At 40.1% G+C, this 17,440-nt stretch overlaps 1 protein-coding gene across 3 annotated transcripts; it reads right to left on the bottom strand.

Annotated features, from left to right (window-relative positions):
- Positions 1–1,078: 1,078 nt before the first annotated feature.
- SAYSD1 (SAYSVFN motif domain containing 1) lies at positions 1,079–16,758 on the bottom strand. Of its 3 annotated transcripts, XM_044442823.1 has the most exons (5): positions 16,530–16,758; positions 10,836–11,161; positions 8,467–8,511; positions 5,051–5,133; positions 1,079–3,191 (listed from the first exon to the last, which is right to left on the bottom strand). In XM_044442823.1, exons 1-4 carry the CDS (start codon positions 16,662–16,664, stop codon positions 5,070–5,072), a joined length of 570 nt encoding a protein of 189 aa, XP_044298758.1. In that variant the 5' UTR covers positions 16,665–16,758; the 3' UTR covers positions 1,079–3,191; positions 5,051–5,069. The 3 variants fall into 3 exon arrangements, with proteins under 3 accessions (XP_044298758.1, XP_044298924.1, XP_044298839.1); XM_044442989.1 differs by lacking the exon at positions 5,051–5,133; XM_044442904.1 differs by lacking the exons at positions 1,079–3,191; positions 8,467–8,511 and having other exon boundaries at positions 4,654–5,133.
- Between the last annotated feature and the right edge of the window lie 682 nt (positions 16,759–17,440).

Below are 17,440 nucleotides of genomic sequence, written 5' to 3'. Positions count from 1 at the left end.
TGGCACACCCGATATGGGAGTACATAGATTTTTTTTTAAGTATCTGAAAAGAGAATCTAGGAGATGGCAACTTCTCCTCCTAACCAAACAGATACCATCTCTTACTCAAAAAATGAACAAACCAATTTTTGCATGCTATGCATGTCTTCTCCCTAGCATTGGAGCCCTTCCTTTATTGAAAATATGGTAAAACTGGTGAACAGCAAGTTCCTCTATAGCGCTCTTCCTTTGCTTATCCATCCAGTGTGAGGGGATAGGATATTGCCGTAATATCACTGGTTCCCTCCTAGAACAACTATAGCATTTGGAATAAAGACTTATCATCTGGAAAGGCCTGAAGCTGTTTTTCTGCAAATCACATTGTAGCAGCTGTGACCATGGTTGGAGATTACAAATGCTAGAAATTTTGGGAGAACATGTTGCCTTTTGTTGCATGCTGTGAAACTTGTTACAGAACATTTCTTGTCTGGAGAAATTTAATCTATGTACAGTTTACTTGTCTTCTCTTGATGAATGCATGCCCTTTCTGTTATCATGAGTGTCTTTTAAAAAGCGTCTGCTAATCTTTCAGTTTTGTCTTTTACATAGTCCTTTGCTGCTTCAGAAGGCTGCATAAATGCTAGTGTGAACCAAAGTAATCAGTACTTTGCTATGAATAATGTGTTATGCTTTGCCTCTTGTAGACAAATGCAGAGAGACAGAAATGTGGTGTAAAAAACATACCCTTTTACTGGGCAAACAGTGCTGGAAACACTTGGTAGGAGTTAACATTGTGGCACTACAAACCTTTATCCACCAAGAGTTTGACAAATTTAGTGCACTTTACTCTTGTATGTACACAGATCTTTTCCTCTTCAAATGGATAATAGTTGCAAGGTTCTTTGTACTAGATATTGGAAGCAAAAGTGGTTTGGTTGAGCTTATACAGTAACTATTTTTCAGCACTTTGGTCAGCTCACTATTTTATATTAGAGCCAGCTGGAATTCTTGCTGTCAATAAGCCTTTAGACTCTTAGTAATTAAATATATTGCTCAAATGGAACTATATAAAAATATGTTCTCTCATCAGCAAATCCATTTCAAGGTGCCAGTCATTCCTAGAATATTCACTAGCATATTAAGAAAATTTGTTTATCAGAACTTACATTTTAAGCTGTTGCTGATTTGAAAAGCATTTTATCTATCAAACTTGCATAATAAAGTTGCTTTAAAAATCTTTCTGATAAAGTGACAGGAAATAGATGTACTCCTGAATTATTCTCAAAGCAGAATTTGGCAATAGACTTGAGCTGGCTTGTAGCAGCTCTGGACTAGAAGCTAGGTTTACCATAATTTGACAGATTCTGCTGTAGCTCCAGAAAACCTCTGTGTTTTATGTGGCATGTGTTTGTACATTGAGCACTTTATCTTACTGGTGCAATAAATTTCTCTATACCACATGTACCCTACAACATGAGGTAAACCTTTCCTAATGTAAGCCATGCTGGGCATTTGTTAAATCCTCCTCTGATATTGCAATGCTATGTTACGTATCACAGTAGCACAAAAAATTTTGGCCTGTGCCTAGTGTGATCTACAACAAAAGCAGATGCTAAAGGCTACTAGAGCCACTATATTCCTGTATGACAGCATAACCTGAGTGATCTCAAATGGATATAGAAGGTTCAGTGGAATTCAAAATAAGAAACCTGAAGTGGAAGCTACAGTGTCAGAAGCAGAACCAATTGGTTCTGATCATCCTTGACAAGACTCCTAAACGCCAAGCACTGTAACTATGACTGCCACAGATTCACAGTTTGATCTATACATGCTTACTGAGAAGTAGTACCCACTGAGTTCAATGTGGCCTAATTCCAGGTATGTAGGGGACTAGCAGCCTTAAACTATTAAACTGTGGATGGGGCCCATCATATAGCCAGTTTCAGTTGCTCCAAGCCACTTTCCCTATGCTTAAAAATTACATGTGCATAATTTCTGCCAATTATACTGTGTAAATCTTATTCCAGTAACCATCCTCATTGTAGGAAATAGTACAAAAGATTTGGATCTGGAATTTCCTTCTGCCATTAGGATACCTCTAGCAGAATAGGACTTCCATGCCCTCTCCTTCTAGGATACAGAAGTTCCATTCCATCAGCAGTATTCTTCCACTGAAGGAATTATTCTGGATCTAATCCCAAATGTTTATAGGCATACATTATTGTGATCAATGAATAATTATTTGTGCAGTTTTTAATCAAAGATGATATTGAAAACAGAGTAGGCAGACTTTGGGATAACAACATAAAACCTATCTATGCCTGTATATGCATAACTTCTAAAAGCAGTGATGTGCAACACAGCCTAAGTTTAACATGCAGATCCAGTCAGTCACATTACATGGCAAATTTATCCTACTTCTGCACAAATGAATACCTAAACCTTAGATGCTCCTGTTCAATAAACTAATAGGATTCATGACTTGTTTTTCTAGATAAAACAACAATATTCTAAACTTATGGTCCAGAGGTAATCCTCATTGAATACAGTGGAATTTACTTACAGGATTCTACAATAAGTGAAGGATATTTATCATCATCATCACCTATGTACCACCCCACAGCCAAAAGTCTCTGGGTGTTTACACTCTGGAATTGGACAGTCATCTTCTGTGAGTAAAGACACCAGGACAAGCTTGATAGACTGTTTAATTGCTTAGGAATTTTCCTCTAGGGTAACAATATGGGAGGAAAATTTGACATTCCTCTACAAAAGCAAAAAATCTGTTAAGGTCTTGTTGTGCATGCATATGTACTGTCAAACCTCCAGTGTGCTTGTGGAAGGCTGACTATGCTATTTTTAATGTTTTAGATTTGGAAAATGAAACTGCTTGTAAGACTGTGCAGCCGTAAGTGGTGGTTCTAGGTCCTGGGACTCAGCTGGGGAAGGCAATAGAAGAGATTAGTCCAAGAGCAGACAGGGATACAGATAATACTGACCATGGAAATGATAGGGAGTTACAGCCCATAGGAGGGGATGATGAAAGAGGAGGGCCAGTGGAGGCCAGCGCTCCCTCCAGAAGTAGACCTGGTGGCTCAGTGCCAACACCAGCAAGAAGCCCAACTCGGGCAGCAACGGGTCGAGTGAAAGCGTGCCCACTTCCACAGTGCACCTCTTCCAGGGTCAGGGCACAGAGGGGTTCATAAGGTTAGCTTTGAAAAAAGAGCAGTACATAAGATTCAGAATACTACTTTGTGTATGCTCAGAGATTTATGGGAAACAAAGATTATTAAGCAAAGAAACAGTTTAAGACTGGTGCTGGTCAGATAAGTGTAAGCAGTGAAATGGAGGATCTTACTGATTTCTAGTAAAATCTGCAGACTGTGGAAGAGGGGAAATCCCAAAACATTAGCTTTAACATTAGTTGAAGCTTCAACTCTTTGGCTTTTAGAAAGATGCTAGGATGGTTTGTATTTTCTAGAACTAATGGTTTGTATTTGCTAGGATTAATTCTGTAAAAATGCTTAAATCAGATAGGAATGTGTATGTAGTTCATTTACAGTTAGTTGTGAGTGAGTTGTATAGTTAGTTGTAAGGCTGATGAGTACTTAACCCAATCCAAAAACATGCTGTATGGAGTGATAACAGATTCAGTATCACTTATAATCAAAGAGGGTCTTGTGGACTTAGTAACCATAGAAAACTGGGAAGTTAACAGTGGTGTTGTAAAGCTTGGTTATGGCAAAAATTACTAAGGGTAGTCACTCTACACAAACAGAGAAAAGCATAAGCCCTAACTTATATCATACTGCTTTGTTAGGTAGGTGTATCTCAGCCCAGGTCCAGTATCAAAACAAAGCCAGGCAGGAAATGAAGTATTTCTATATTGATCTAAATAGGATGTAGTTAATGGTGGGTTGCACTGTCTTCCTTCCATGTTCCTTTTTATGTAGAACATAAGCATCTGCTCTATCTGTAAATAGGGAAGATATGTGGACAAAATGTTAAGAATCTGTCCTATCAGATTTATTTTGGTTCTCAAAACAATGGAATTAATATATGTACAGCACCACAGCTCTTTTGTTCAGCAAGAAACAATGCTGAAGCCATTACAGAAACATCTCACTTGGCTGTCCTTGAATGTTTTGTCTCAAGCCATTTACCAATGGCTTCTATTACATTTTGACTTGATATGAAAACTAAACCCTTCTTTTAAAAAATCCTATTAAAATTCTGTATACTAGCTAAAATTTATTGCTTTTTAAAAATTTCATTGTCTAATCTTTTCTTCTTAAAATAAATTAGTATTCATTTAATTCTTTTTTCTTCACTTTTCCTTTTATTTTTAACCTTTATTTGAAAGCCCTATTTGTGAGTTACAATTAGATGACTTAGATTTCATAGAAATATCTTTATTTCATGAAACTCAATACTTTGGCCACCTAATGAGAATAAAGGACTCACTGGAGAAGACCCTGATGCTGGGAATGATGGAAGGCAAAAGGAGAATGGGATGGCAGTGGTTGAGGTGGCTTGATGGGGTCACTGGGGTGGTGGGTGTGGGCTTAGGTGGACTCTAGGGAATGGTGGAGGAATGTTGTCCAGAGGGTCATGATGGATCAGACACAACTTTGCGATGAAACAGAATATTTGATATATTTATATATATTTGATGAGTTATCTTTTACCCATTGTTTCTCTTCAACAACTCCATCTTACTATTGTAATTCATGTACCCCTCTGCCTGTTTTTGCCTTGGCTCAGACTCATCTTGGTAGGTTTTGGAAACAGTGTTGGCAAGGCTTGGTTCACTGTGACATTAGAGAACAGAACTGTGAGAGACATGTGCCGTTGAAGAGATCCAGAAGGTGCCCTGGAAGCCTTGTATCCAGGGTAGAGCCTAGCAAACCTCAGCCCCTTTAGACCTCTCCCATGTAATTCACGCTAACCATGTAAAGTAAGTCTCGACACTGAGAAAGAAGAAACATTCTTTCATTACCAACAGCTACTTTATAATCTTCCTAATCAAACTTGCACTGATGGATAAACAAGAGAGAAAATGTGCACGAACCTGACTTCAAGTTGTTGCTTCATAATTTGTGGTGAAGACTGCTACATATGGTGCTCACCAGCAACCCGCTCACTGTGATTCTACTGCAAAGTGTATAAATATTAACTGTTGCATTCCACAGTTATACACATGTCTTGCTTAATATAATACAACTTGTGGACTTAAGTGTGTGTGCCTCAAATGTGCCACAAGGCAAATATATGTACATTTAGAGTGAACAGCTTGCCTTTATCTTTTCTGCTTTGATTCCTATTTTTAAATTTTATTTTAATTTAAAATTGCATGTACTTGACCTTTACAAAAGGTACACAACATGTAACCCCACACTGTTGATTAATATGTGATTTTCTTATAAAACTTATGTGAATTTGCCATATAAATATTTGTCATTACCCGTGTTCTCTTTTCATTGATGCTTTAATTTTCTAACCACATATTTCACAAGAGCTTTTCAAATATGAACTTATTATATTTCTCTTTATGTTGTCAAAACATCAAATGTTCTCATTCAGTTTAGGCATAATTTATTACTCACCTTTTTTTACTTAGTACGTTATTAAAATATAGTGTAAAGTATCAGGTTTCAAATCCAGTTATGTAACTACAAATTGCAGTTGGAAAATTACACTGGTGTGTAAACGTAAGTATATTATAACAGCTCAGAAAGAGAGACTGTGTATTAACATCGCCAGTCCTGTTTCATTGTTCCCTTTATCTAACATTGTCTTGACCACTGTCATAAGGATTCTAACTACAGCATATAGCAAAAACAAGAAGCATGGGGAAGGAATTCTTGAGGTCACCAATGGAAAAATTAACAGAACCCACACAAGCTGGTATTCCTAGTTGTATCTTCCTCAAACAGAACTAAATAGAACTAAAGAGGGTCAGGTGCCTGCCCCTTTAAAGGAGGCGGTAGTCCGACCGGTCCTGAAGAAGGCATCACTGGATCCAGAGATGGCCACTAATTATAGACAAGTGGCCAACATCCCGTTTCTGGGCAAGGTGTTAGAGCGAGTGGTGGCAGGACAACTCCAAGCACTCTTGGATGAAACTGATTATCTGGACCCATTTCAGTCTGGCTTCAGACCCGGGTACGGTACTGAATCTGCCTTGGTCACCCTGTATGATGACCTGTGCAGGGAGAAGGACAGGGGGAGTGCGTCCCTGTTGGTTCTCCTGGACCTCTCAGCGGCTTTCGATACCATCGACCATGGTATCCTTCTGGATAGGCTTGCGGGATTGGGGGTCGGAGGCACTGCTTTGCAGTGGTTCCGCTCCTATCTCAACGGCCGATTCCAGAAGGTGGTGCTGGGGGACTATGGCTCTGCACCATGGCAGCTATGCCATGGAGTCCCGCAGGGGTCCATTTTGTCCCCCTTGCTGTTTAACATCTACATGAAACCGCTGGGAGAGGTCATCAGGAGGTGTGGGCTGCGGAATCACCAGTACGCTGACGATACCCAGCTCTACCTCTCGTTTTCCACCAATCCAGGTGAGGCAGTGGCTGTACTGAACCGGTGCCTGGCCGAGGTAATGGGCTGGATGAGGGCCAATAAACTGAAGCTCAATCCAGACAAGACGGAGGTCCTGTTGGTAGGCGGTTCAGGCTTCGGAGAAGGTGAATTGAACCTTGTCCTGAACGGGGTTGCACTCCCTCCTAGGGATAAGGTCCGCAGCTTGGGAGTGCTCCTCGACCCAGGTAACAGCAGCAGCGAGGAGCGCTTTCCTCCAGCTTCGGCTGATTCATCAGCTGCGCCCCTATCTGGAGTACGACAGCCTCGCAACAGTGACTCATGCACTGGTGACTTCCCATCTTGACTTCTGCAACGCGCTCTACATGGGGCTACCCTTGAAGATGGTCCGGATACTTCAATTGGTTCAAAATAGAGCTGCCAGGCTGCTGACGGGAACTGGACGTTATGTTCACATGACTCCAGTTCTCAGGCAGCTTCATTGGCTTCTCATTGAAGTCCGGGCCCAATTCAAGGTGTTGGTGATGACCTATAAAGCCCTAAACGGCTTGGGTCCTGGTTACCTGAAGGAGCGCTTACGTCCATATATGCCCAGCCGCCCCCTGAGATCAGCGGGAGAGGCCCTCCTCCGGGAGCCCTCAGTGAAGGAAATTAGGAGGGTGGTTACTCGGAGGAGGGCTTTCTCAGCGGTGGCGCCTAAGTTATGGAATGCGCTCCCCAGAGAGGTCCGCCTGGCGCCGTCATTTGTTTTTCGGCGCCAGGCAAGACCTTTTTATTTAAGCAGCATTTTAAATGTTAATATTATTGAATTTTATTTGGCCAGGGCGGCTTATTTTATTCTACTGTATACATTTTAATTGTTATTGTTTTAATTTATTGTGTATTTTATTCGATGTTGTGAGCCGCCCCGAGGCTTCGGCAAGGGGCGGCATAGAAATGTTTAAATAAATAAATAAATAAATAAATAAATAAATAAATAAATAAAAAATAGGAGACAGTGATGTTTTATGTAAGAAAATTCAGTGCCTGCCTTTGGTTAGGTATTTGATAATGCTAAACAGTGCATAATCTTTAAACCTAATCAGAAGAACTCCTGCCAATGTTTTTGCCTTTGATATTAGTCAAAATTCTCCCTCTTCTATAGTTTAATGGGGGTTACTTTCAAAGAACTAAGTGTGCAATGTTGCCAAAGTTAAGCACTTTGAAGCCCCAATAATTCAATTGAGCATATGCTGAAATCTCTGTTGACTCAGATGACATCCTTACCCTAGTCCTAGAAAGGAATGCAGCATCTGTCTTAATGCAGCATACAGGTAAATCATGTGATTTCAATGGGTTTGTAATTATGACTATATTGACTTTCAAGGAACTACAGTACATTTCTACAGGCAGTTCTAGATATATAATATAGCAGTAAACATAGTCTGCATTTTGCAAGCATTGTGATACTTCCATAGTACTTATCACATGTAGTGCGTTGGAAATCGTTGCTATCAACCTATCGGGTTATGTTTAATCCTATACACATATATTCAGAAGTAAGGGTAATAAGTCCCTTGTCTTCCCTGGGACTTATTCCTAATAAAATGCATGCAAGACTGGAGCCTTGAGCAGTTTTTAACATTTGCATGAAACCACTAGGAGAGGTCATGTGGCAATTGGGCTGAAATGTCATGAGTACACTAATGACACACAGCTGTCTTAGAATAGCAGACATCAATTGTAAAAATACAATTGATTTTTCTGCTAGTTTTAACTGTGCTATGTTATTAAATGTGATGCTGGTAGAATTTATTTTAATTTACGCTGCTTTGAAAGCTGGTTAAGAGTGCATATAAATGATTTAAGAATAAATGTTCAGAGAGCAATAATCATAGCTGATGTGAAAGTCCAAAAGAAGTACAAATCAGAGGAACTGCATGACACTAGATTAAATCATACCCGTCTCTGTACAGTGACCTTGAATCTGCTCTTGACCATGGATTTCTATTAAAAGAAGCAGGAGTGATCACTTTTTTCCAAAAAAGTGATTTTTCAAAAAAGTGATTGCTGAATGAAAGTGGGAAATAGCTCTTTCAGATTTGTCCTGTTGCTGTAGGCTTCTGTACAAGCAGAAACATTCTTGCATTTATCTTAGCTCTGAGTATAAGGGTTGCCAAGAGAATTAAACATAACTTTAAATATATTTAAAAGGGTCCATGCTGTTTATGAAAGTGGCCTCTATCACGGGGATCTATATAACCCGTAAAAAGTTGTTCTAAAATGATATATATGTTGAATCTCCACCTCTTGAGGAAGCTTGTACCAAGAACGCTGTGAGGTAGGTTAGGCTGACAGTGAGTGAACCCAAGTCATCCACTGAGTCACCCAACAGCTGAGGGGGCCTTAGAACATGGATCTCCTGGGTACCCTATTGAACACTAACCACTACATCACAGTGGCTCTCAGTGTGTCCTTGTGGCACCACTCACCAAGTTATAGAAGCCAACTTCCTTTGTAAAAATCAAATTGCAATACATTCTTGCCACTTATTGTTATGACTACATAGAAACTGTCTATTTTATAACTCTTGAAACTGCCAAAATGTCTTTTGTTTTGATGAGTTGCTGTACTTAGATGCCACAATACAAAAGGAACTTTATGAATATGCACTTTTCATGGCAAAGGACAAATACTAGTGGCGCTGTTGCTAATGCCACTACTAGGCCAAACCTGAAAAGAATTTTAGTGGCTGACATGGATAGAGATGAAAGGCAAGTGCAATGCTGCACAATTGGGACATGGAATGTGGGAGTATAAATGAAGGCAAACTGGAAATCATAAAGAAATGAAAAGAATGAACATTGCATTACTTGGTGTGAGTGAACCAAGGCAACTGGAATGCAAAAAAAAGAATCAAAGGAAAATTTGGTCTAGGAGTGAGACATGAAGCAAGATAACAATTTGTAGAATTCTGTGAAACAACAACCTGTTTGCTACAAACACACACTGCAAGCAACTGCTAAAACTATTGTATACATGGACTCTACCAGAAGGCCAATATAGAAATCAAATCTATTAACATAATTGGAAACAGAAGGTGGAGAAGCTGGATTCCTGCTGCCAAAACAAAATCAGGAGCAGACTGCAGTAGTGACCATTAGTTCCTAATTTCAAAAATCAAAGTCAAGGTAAAAAAGATCACCATCAGAAGCATAGTGTCAAAATAAAACTTAATATCCCTGAAGAGTTTAAAGTCCACATAAAGATCACATTTTGACTGCTCAACTACAGGTGCGATCACAGCCATCTCCCCCACCCGCCACGCACGATCACAGCCATCTCCCCCGAGGCATGACTGTGATTGCACCCGTGCAGGGAAGGTGGGCACGATTGCGATCGTCACCCGAAGGGGAGTTCGCAACCTGTGGCAAATTTTTTATGAAATTTCTGTTTGTGACCTGATTTGGTTGTGAACTGAGGTATTCGTGAGCCGAGGTACCACTGTATATTATTCCAATCCTGAAGAAACATGCAAAAAAGTGAAGCAACCACAAGATATTTCCATTAATTTCCCACACAAGCAAAGTGTTGCTCAGAATGTTGCAACAAAGAATACAGCCTTGTATGTAATGAGAAATGCCAGACATCCAAACTGGATTCTGAAACGGAAGAGGCACCAGAGATTATATTGCAAATATACATTGGCTACTGCAGTGCACCAAATAATTTCAAAAAAATATATGTATATCTACACACATTCATACAGATTCTCTCTCTCTCTCCAGTACCTGTAGTTACTTTATTACTGCATTATTATCGTTATTAAAATGAAGTATTGTGTTTAAGATGTTTTAGCATATATGGAAGTGTTTTATATGCTTTTCATACACATGATCCAACTTATATACAAATTTGACTTAAGTATGTTCTCAGGAACGGAAATCATTTTTAAACCAGGGACTACCTGTAACTATTAAAATTATTCTTTCTCTTACATTTCTATCCAGAGTAATTGTGACCATTGCACACCAGACCCTTAACTAATCTGACTAGAATCTAGAATCTAGAATGTACCATTTAATCCACTGTACCCAACGACACGCAGCTCAAAAATGGTTGCTTGAATAAGCCTTTACATAGTTGGCCCCTGTCATTCCTCTTTTTGTATTAGAAACAGGAAGTGAGGCTAGACCCTCACTGTTAACATTGAAATACTTTTTTCCTAAGATAAAAAAATTCAGAGATGACAGTTTCCACTTTGTTCAAGAATAAACGGAGACAGTTTTATTTACACAGTCATCAGGAAAAGATGGTACTGACACCATTACCTTTCAGCTAAGGGCCGATACTGTAATTCTCTCTCAAACTGTTCAGCTGTAAGAGTTCCATCGATAGCTTCGCAGCCTGGATTAAAGACAGAATAAGCACTTTTTTCTCCCGTCTGTCTTTCTTCAGGGCCACGTGTTCCTACATAAATCCAGTAAAACATAGAAAGGACAAAATACGGCAAACCAAATTCCAGTTCCACAAAGAGTCCCAGTAAGACCAGCCACAGAAGAAACTTGAGAAAGGTCACATTCAAGAGCAGGTAATGGGTCCACCATGGCAGAGAGGATGTAACAGCCTGGCTGTTGGGTCTTTCTCTTCTGGATTCCTAAGAAATAAGATCAATAAAAAATCACCAGGTTATTCATAGTACGGATGAGATGGGTTTGAAAAAAGGTCACCAAAGGCCAAGGTGAAAAATTATTATGATTATATTGCATTTATATCCATCTTTTTTCCTCTTGTAAACTCTGCAAAAATTTAAAAGTACATCAGTGGATAGAAGGATGATCATCCAACCTTTCCAGTAAGGCTAAAATAAAATGACTGTTTTAAAATTACTAGAAAAGTCTAAAAGCTAGAAAGAACTTTCTAACCACAGGGACACTTAAGCAATGGAAAATATGGCAAGAGATCGGCTGTGTGATCCCCTCTCTTAGTAGGTCTCAAAAGCAGACAGGAAGGCATCTGTCACAGATGGCTTTAAATATGCAGTATTTCCCCTTGCTATAGGAATAAACCTCTAGATGTATTTTCAGTTCTGTAATTCTATACATTTGATGAAATCTTCCTGAAAACTACAAGATAGAATTAATGGTAGGAATAAATGGAAATCTTTCAGAATGAATAGTTATATGGTATCAGAATTGGCATTTGAACCTAAGTTTTTTAATTAATTGTTTTCATAAGTAATCAGTAGGCTGAGACTTAAGAAAGGATCTCCTAAACTGGGAGAATGGGAAACAGCATAGTAGATAAAATTCAGTACAAAATAATTTTTAAAAACTGCATGGGGGTGTATGAATGTATATATGTATTCATACTGAATTATCAAGGAAATTATTCCAGTTCTACTGTCAGCTGATGTGTATATAATAATTTTCACATACTAACCTCAACAGTTTGGAGGATCTTTTTTAACATGCTGCCTCAAGTACTCAAAACTACTGTTCTGATACCAGGCCAAAAGCTATCGACACATAGCATCAGTACCTCACAGTAAACTCACATTTGTTTGTTTGTCTAGTTAGTTTTTATACTGCTCAATAGCTGAGGCTCTCTGGGCAGTTAACAAGCATTAACATTAAGCATAAGTTAAAAAGCCACACATGTGCATATGCACACACATAATTTAAAAGAAATCCATACAAGCAATAACAATTGCTATTGCTATTATTCAGCATAGAAGCATAGCAATGATACAGAATAAAATGGAATATGTAAAATCAGTGTTTAAAAGTTAAAATGTTAAAATGCTGGGGAAATAAAAAGTTCTTGGTGCTGAAAAGAAAACAAAGTAGGTGCCAGGCACACCCCTTTCAAGAGCTCATTTCTAAACTAGGGTGCCATAACCTCAGGTTCCAGGTAGGTAAATATGGGAGGAGGTGATCCTTCAGTTAGTGGGACAAAGAAAGAATACTGGTTGTTGCTATGTGGACAAAACTGCATACATATTTAGAAAGAGGATTTGTTCTGGACACTAGGATAAGTGACCAAACCCGTGGTGTCCTGTTGCACCCCCACCCCCAATATAAGTGAATGGATGGAGATACGGGAAATAGCAATATTTGTTATTTAGAACAGTGGTTCTTAAACTCTCCCCACCCTGCCCTGATAGACCACTTGAAAATAGCTGGCTATCTTAGTAAAGCACAAAGGAATCACTGCTGTTCTACAAAGAAAAGTTTAAATAACTCATATTTGAGTATTTTTTCCCCTTTGGCACAAGCCTCACCATCAAAACCAGTGCTGCAAATGATTCTTTCCTTCTTGGGAAAGAATTTGAGATCTGGGTGACCACAAGTCTGCCCCCATCAGAAATCTGATGGCAGGTTAAAATAAAATGAGAATATTCAAAACGATCCTCTGAAAAGACAAAGTCTCAGGAGGTTGAAAAAACATATGTGGTTTTATTCTAAGAACCAGCTATGCACATTTCAGTCTTGAATAGATGCCTTCCTTAGTGGCTAGAATGGGACAAATGCCTACATGCATTTAAAAAAATAAATTAAGAATAAAACAGCCATTTTAGAAACATGGTAATTTAGCTAATACTTAATTACACTGCAAAATTGTCTGATTACTCTCTATTAATTAATCTACTCTTATGATTCTGCCTGGGGAGCCTAAGATGAAAACAATCTTATTTTAAGATCAAGTTTTACGAGTGATACCTCCAACACTGAACAGAATAGAAAAACCATCATCATACTTTTTATTTGGTTTAATTGGCAGAAAGAATATAAAAATCAATTTATGTTTAGTTACACATTATTGATAAGCTAAATGTGTGGCTATGGTATGTGTCCCCATAGCTGCAGAGTTAGCCAGTTAGTATAAGGAGATCTTTGAGAGGGATATCGTTTCCTCTGGAAATTCTTTTATAGAAAATCTGGTCTGTAGGTATTGATATATTGGTCATGTGTTTTTATATAGAGGGGGAGTGAAGATGATTTGCAGCATTTCTTCAAAGCATTCTATAGATGTCAATATAAAATTTGTTCGATTCTAATACCAGAAACAAATCTATATACATCATCTATAGGAAAAAAATATCTGATACTGTGGTATTTAAAATAGAATAGTTCACACCCTAGCCTAAGACACAATTTAACATAGGAGCATTTTCTTGGTTAAAGATGAAATTGTGCCAAGGAAGATGATTTGCACAAGAATCTTACCAACAGACTAAACAGAATATGTAAGGGCAGTGGTAAATAACAACTTTTACAAACTGTGGCATGCAAGATGCACTGATATTCTGGAAAAAATGAAAAGAAACATCTAAAAACATCTAATTTGATCACAGGCCAAATAATTTGCAGGGAAGCATTAGAAAGAATTGTCATGTTCTAACGTATTTTGCGGGAGCTAAGAAATGCCTGATTTCCTTCAAAAAAAGAACATCATGCTAGTAAGTGGCGAGTTAAGAAAGAACAGGCAGACATACCACTACGTCCTTCAAGGTGCTATGATCCCCACATGCCACTATGCCTGTGGATATTTCAAAATATACTTGCAAAATGATAGTTCAAAGATATGATCAGCTAAAAAAATATACAGCCTGAAACAACTGCACCATTCATAATGCCAGCTGGGTGTTTTATTCCATCTGTTGCCCTGTAGAAAACTAGGAGGACAAAATGCTCAGGCCTCTTGAAATACAAACAGGTGAACATTTGTGCATCAGAAGCAGGGCAATTCCCTGGTATGGAATCTTGTAGAACAAAACTACACTGCAAAAGATGCAAGGTTTTACAAAAAGTTTTTACAAATGGGAATAGACTACTTAAAAAAACCTGAATGGATTCTAAAGCTTGAAAATTCTGACCCCTGTGAGCCTTAATGAAGAGAAGTTTAACCCCTTCCATAAAATTCAATACTTTGAGGCATCAAAATGGGAGAATCAAATTAGAGTCTAGTGATAGAGCTGTTCGTTAAAACTTTTAACTAGTGCATATCACAATCTGTGAATAGTCGGAATTCATATTAGACACAGAGATCTGCTGGCATTTATATACATAAAAACTGAATAATCCCAAATAATTTTGCAGTGTGCTAATTAGCATTATTAACTGCATTTTTAAAATAGATGTTTTATTCTTAAATGTGTTTGCTTCTGTTCTGCTCTGCTTCAATCTGTTTGTTATAATCTTACCGCCTGAAGAAGGCCCATAACTCAGTTTTGCATACAGCTACTTCTTGGAATAAAACCACATATATTCCCTTCAACATCTCGAAACTTTGTCTCTTTATTCCATTAGTTCCAAAGAAGAGTTACCTACGATGAACTTAATAGCTAGTTTAAGAAGAAGCTGTTCTCAAGACAGTTTGGTTCCAAGCCATTTAAGGTGACACTCCTGCAGGCAGTGGCTGCTTCCAGACAAGGCATTTAATGTGGAACTGCCATGGTTTATTCACTCACATTTTTCAAGAGATCTGCAAGATGTCACCAGCCATTTGCCATTCTCCCATGTTCATCCAGTGCTGCTCCATCTTCTCAAGGAGTAGAAGAGTAAAATAGTTTCTACAAGTGCATATATTCTATGCTTTCATCTGTTTTAAGAGGTGTGTTTTTACACAGGCAATGAACTTTGGGCAGCTCAGCACAAATTTAGCCTAACTGCTTAGTGGGTTCCATTTTTTCTTGATTTTTTGGATAGCATTAAATACCTTTCTGGTTCTCTGTACAGTGAAATATCAAGTGGTAAGCCATCTGTATACAGCTCCCTTAATAGAAATTTGCCAAATGAACTCTTCCAACTCACTCCCTATCAACATAAAACTCTTCAACTGTGCTTGAACATCATTGTGAATGTCAGTCACTTGAACCTCTTCACTAGCAGTGAAATTCTGCATTTGGGGGCAATTGTTGCAATGAAGACCCTCCATTCTCAATATTGGGCCCAGCCTTCAATGACCAAAATCCTGAAGAAGAATGGAATTAACCACTTTGTAAGTCACATATGCTGATACACTGCAACCTCTACAGTAGTTTTCACAAAGACACATCTACAGTCACAGCATTATGACAGATTGTCACTTTTGCACTATTAAATACAAAGCAGCAGAGCGATCCAGAACCAAAATAATGTGGTGGATGTAGGAGTAGTTTTATCAGGTAGACCTGAGTTCAAGTCCCTGCTTGGCTATACAGCTCAAGCTGGGCAAGTCAACCTACGTTACCTCACAGGGTTGCTAGGGAGTGAAAGGCATGGCAGCAAGCTGGAGCTGGGGGTCAGGCTAGATGGCCCCGAAGACACCTTCTGACTTGCTCTGTTTCTATATTCTCTGTTTTTATTGTATGTTGCTTTTATGTGTTTTAAAATGTGTTATTTAATGTAATATTGTTGTAATCTGCTTAGAGAATCCAGCTAGTTATAGCGGAATTTAAGTTTAATAAATAAATACCCTCTTGAATGAGTTGGAAATAGGGAAGCATAAAAATGTAGTTTAAATGTTAAAAAAAAAACCGCAAAGACGGGGTAGTGAAAGCATGACAGGAGCTCTACAAAGCAGCAGACTCAGGCCTAAAACTTTTTCCGGCAGGTGCCTCCCAATGCTCCAAGTGCCGCTGCATACTTGAATACACGTAGGGCAAAATAAAGCATAAGCACACAGGAAAACAGATCAGAAAGAAGGCTAAGTTGAACACTGTCCTCTGACCCAGCATGTATAGGATTTTGAGTGCCTCGCCATTCAAATGTGCAGCCACCTCTAATATTCTTAAGCAGGAGCACGATTTTCTCCCCTTGAATAAATTGGCCTCAGCTGCTCTTCGGAGGCGGCGCCTCTCAACCCACCGGCAGCCGCGACCGAGGACTAGCAGCAGAATCGGGAGCGATCGCGGTCCTGACGAGAGCCGTTGGCCGTTTGCCCGAGCAGCCCGGCAGGCTCTGAGGGAACGTGAAAAGGCGGACTCGGCCTCCTCGCGACACCCCGGCAAAGCCAGAGCCATTTCCTGAGACTGAACCCACCTCAGGCGACGACGGGGCCTGCGCCTGCGTAGCCGTAGTTGCCGCCTCCGCCGCCTTTCCTGAAGGGTTTGCGGGACGAGGCTTGTCACCAGTGGCGCGGCGGGAAGCTCGGAACTCGGCCAGCCTCTGCTCCATGGAGACGGCAGAGCGGACCCGCTTAGACGAGGCTACAACGGCGACCGCCGTCGCCAACAGCCGGCAGCGCCAGGCCGTGGCTGGAGGGGCTGTGCTCGCAGAGAGGTGGGTGGGAACTGCCTCGCGACGGCCGGGCAGGGCCTGCCCTGGGCTGGAGCAGCGGAGGGGAGGGGACTGGCTTTCTCCGCCCCAGCGGCCAGGCGAGCTGCAGGTGGTTGCTGATTACCCGCACAAGGATCGTCCCCGAAAAATGCTGATACAGGGATGATGGTTGTGACGGTTGCTGCTTGGCAGGCGTCGCACCAGAGGCGCATCCCGGGAACAGCAGCCCGGTAACCGCTTTTCTAGCCTTTGCTGGGCCTGTTGCTTCCCTGCCCCACCCTTTCTTGCGCTGCCCCGAGAGAGGATGAGGCAGCCCGTCTGCTCCTGCCATCTGGGCAGGATGGTGGTGCCCCAGCGCCCAGAAGAAGGGAGAGAGAAGCCAAGTGAGCAGGCACAAGGGGGATTGCTCCAGAAAGGACAGGAACTGCTGCTACATCCGTGCCCTCCCTCTGAAGGTTTCCTTTGATCCCCATTCTCCCTGTTCTTTACCAAGGAGGAATGTGAAGCAACAGGCTCTAAACTTTCTTCTTGCCGTAGCTAAGTGCTAGAACATAGGTACTCCATGCAAATAAAATAAAATTCTTGGATTCATGGAATCATAGAATAGTAGAGTTGGAAAGGGCCAGGAAGCCATCATGTCCAACCCCCAACTACAGCAGGGCACTAAATCATGG

The sequence above is a fragment of the Varanus komodoensis genome, unplaced genomic scaffold (assembly GCF_004798865.1).
Source record: "Varanus komodoensis strain SLA01 unplaced genomic scaffold, ASM479886v1 scaffold1, whole genome shotgun sequence".
Lineage (NCBI taxonomy): Eukaryota > Metazoa > Chordata > Lepidosauria > Squamata > Varanidae > Varanus > Varanus komodoensis.
Note: the sequence above shows the minus strand (reverse complement) of the source record. Positions and strands in the feature narration are given on the sequence as shown.

Bases quoted from the DNA above. Each gene is read 5' to 3' on its own strand.
- SAYSD1 (XM_044442823.1), bottom strand. From the start codon at position 16,664: ATGGAGCAGAGGCTGGCCGAGTTCCGAGCTTCCCGCCGCGCCACTGGT. The intron at 11,162-16,529 runs GTGGGTTCAGTC...CTTATTTCTTAG, and splicing joins AGGCCCCGTCGTCGCCTGAG to GAATCCAGAAGAGAAAGACC. The intron at 8,512-10,835 runs GTAATGGTGTCA...TTCTTTTAATAG, and splicing joins TATCGGCCCTTAGCTGAAAG to AAATCCATGGTCAAGAGCAG.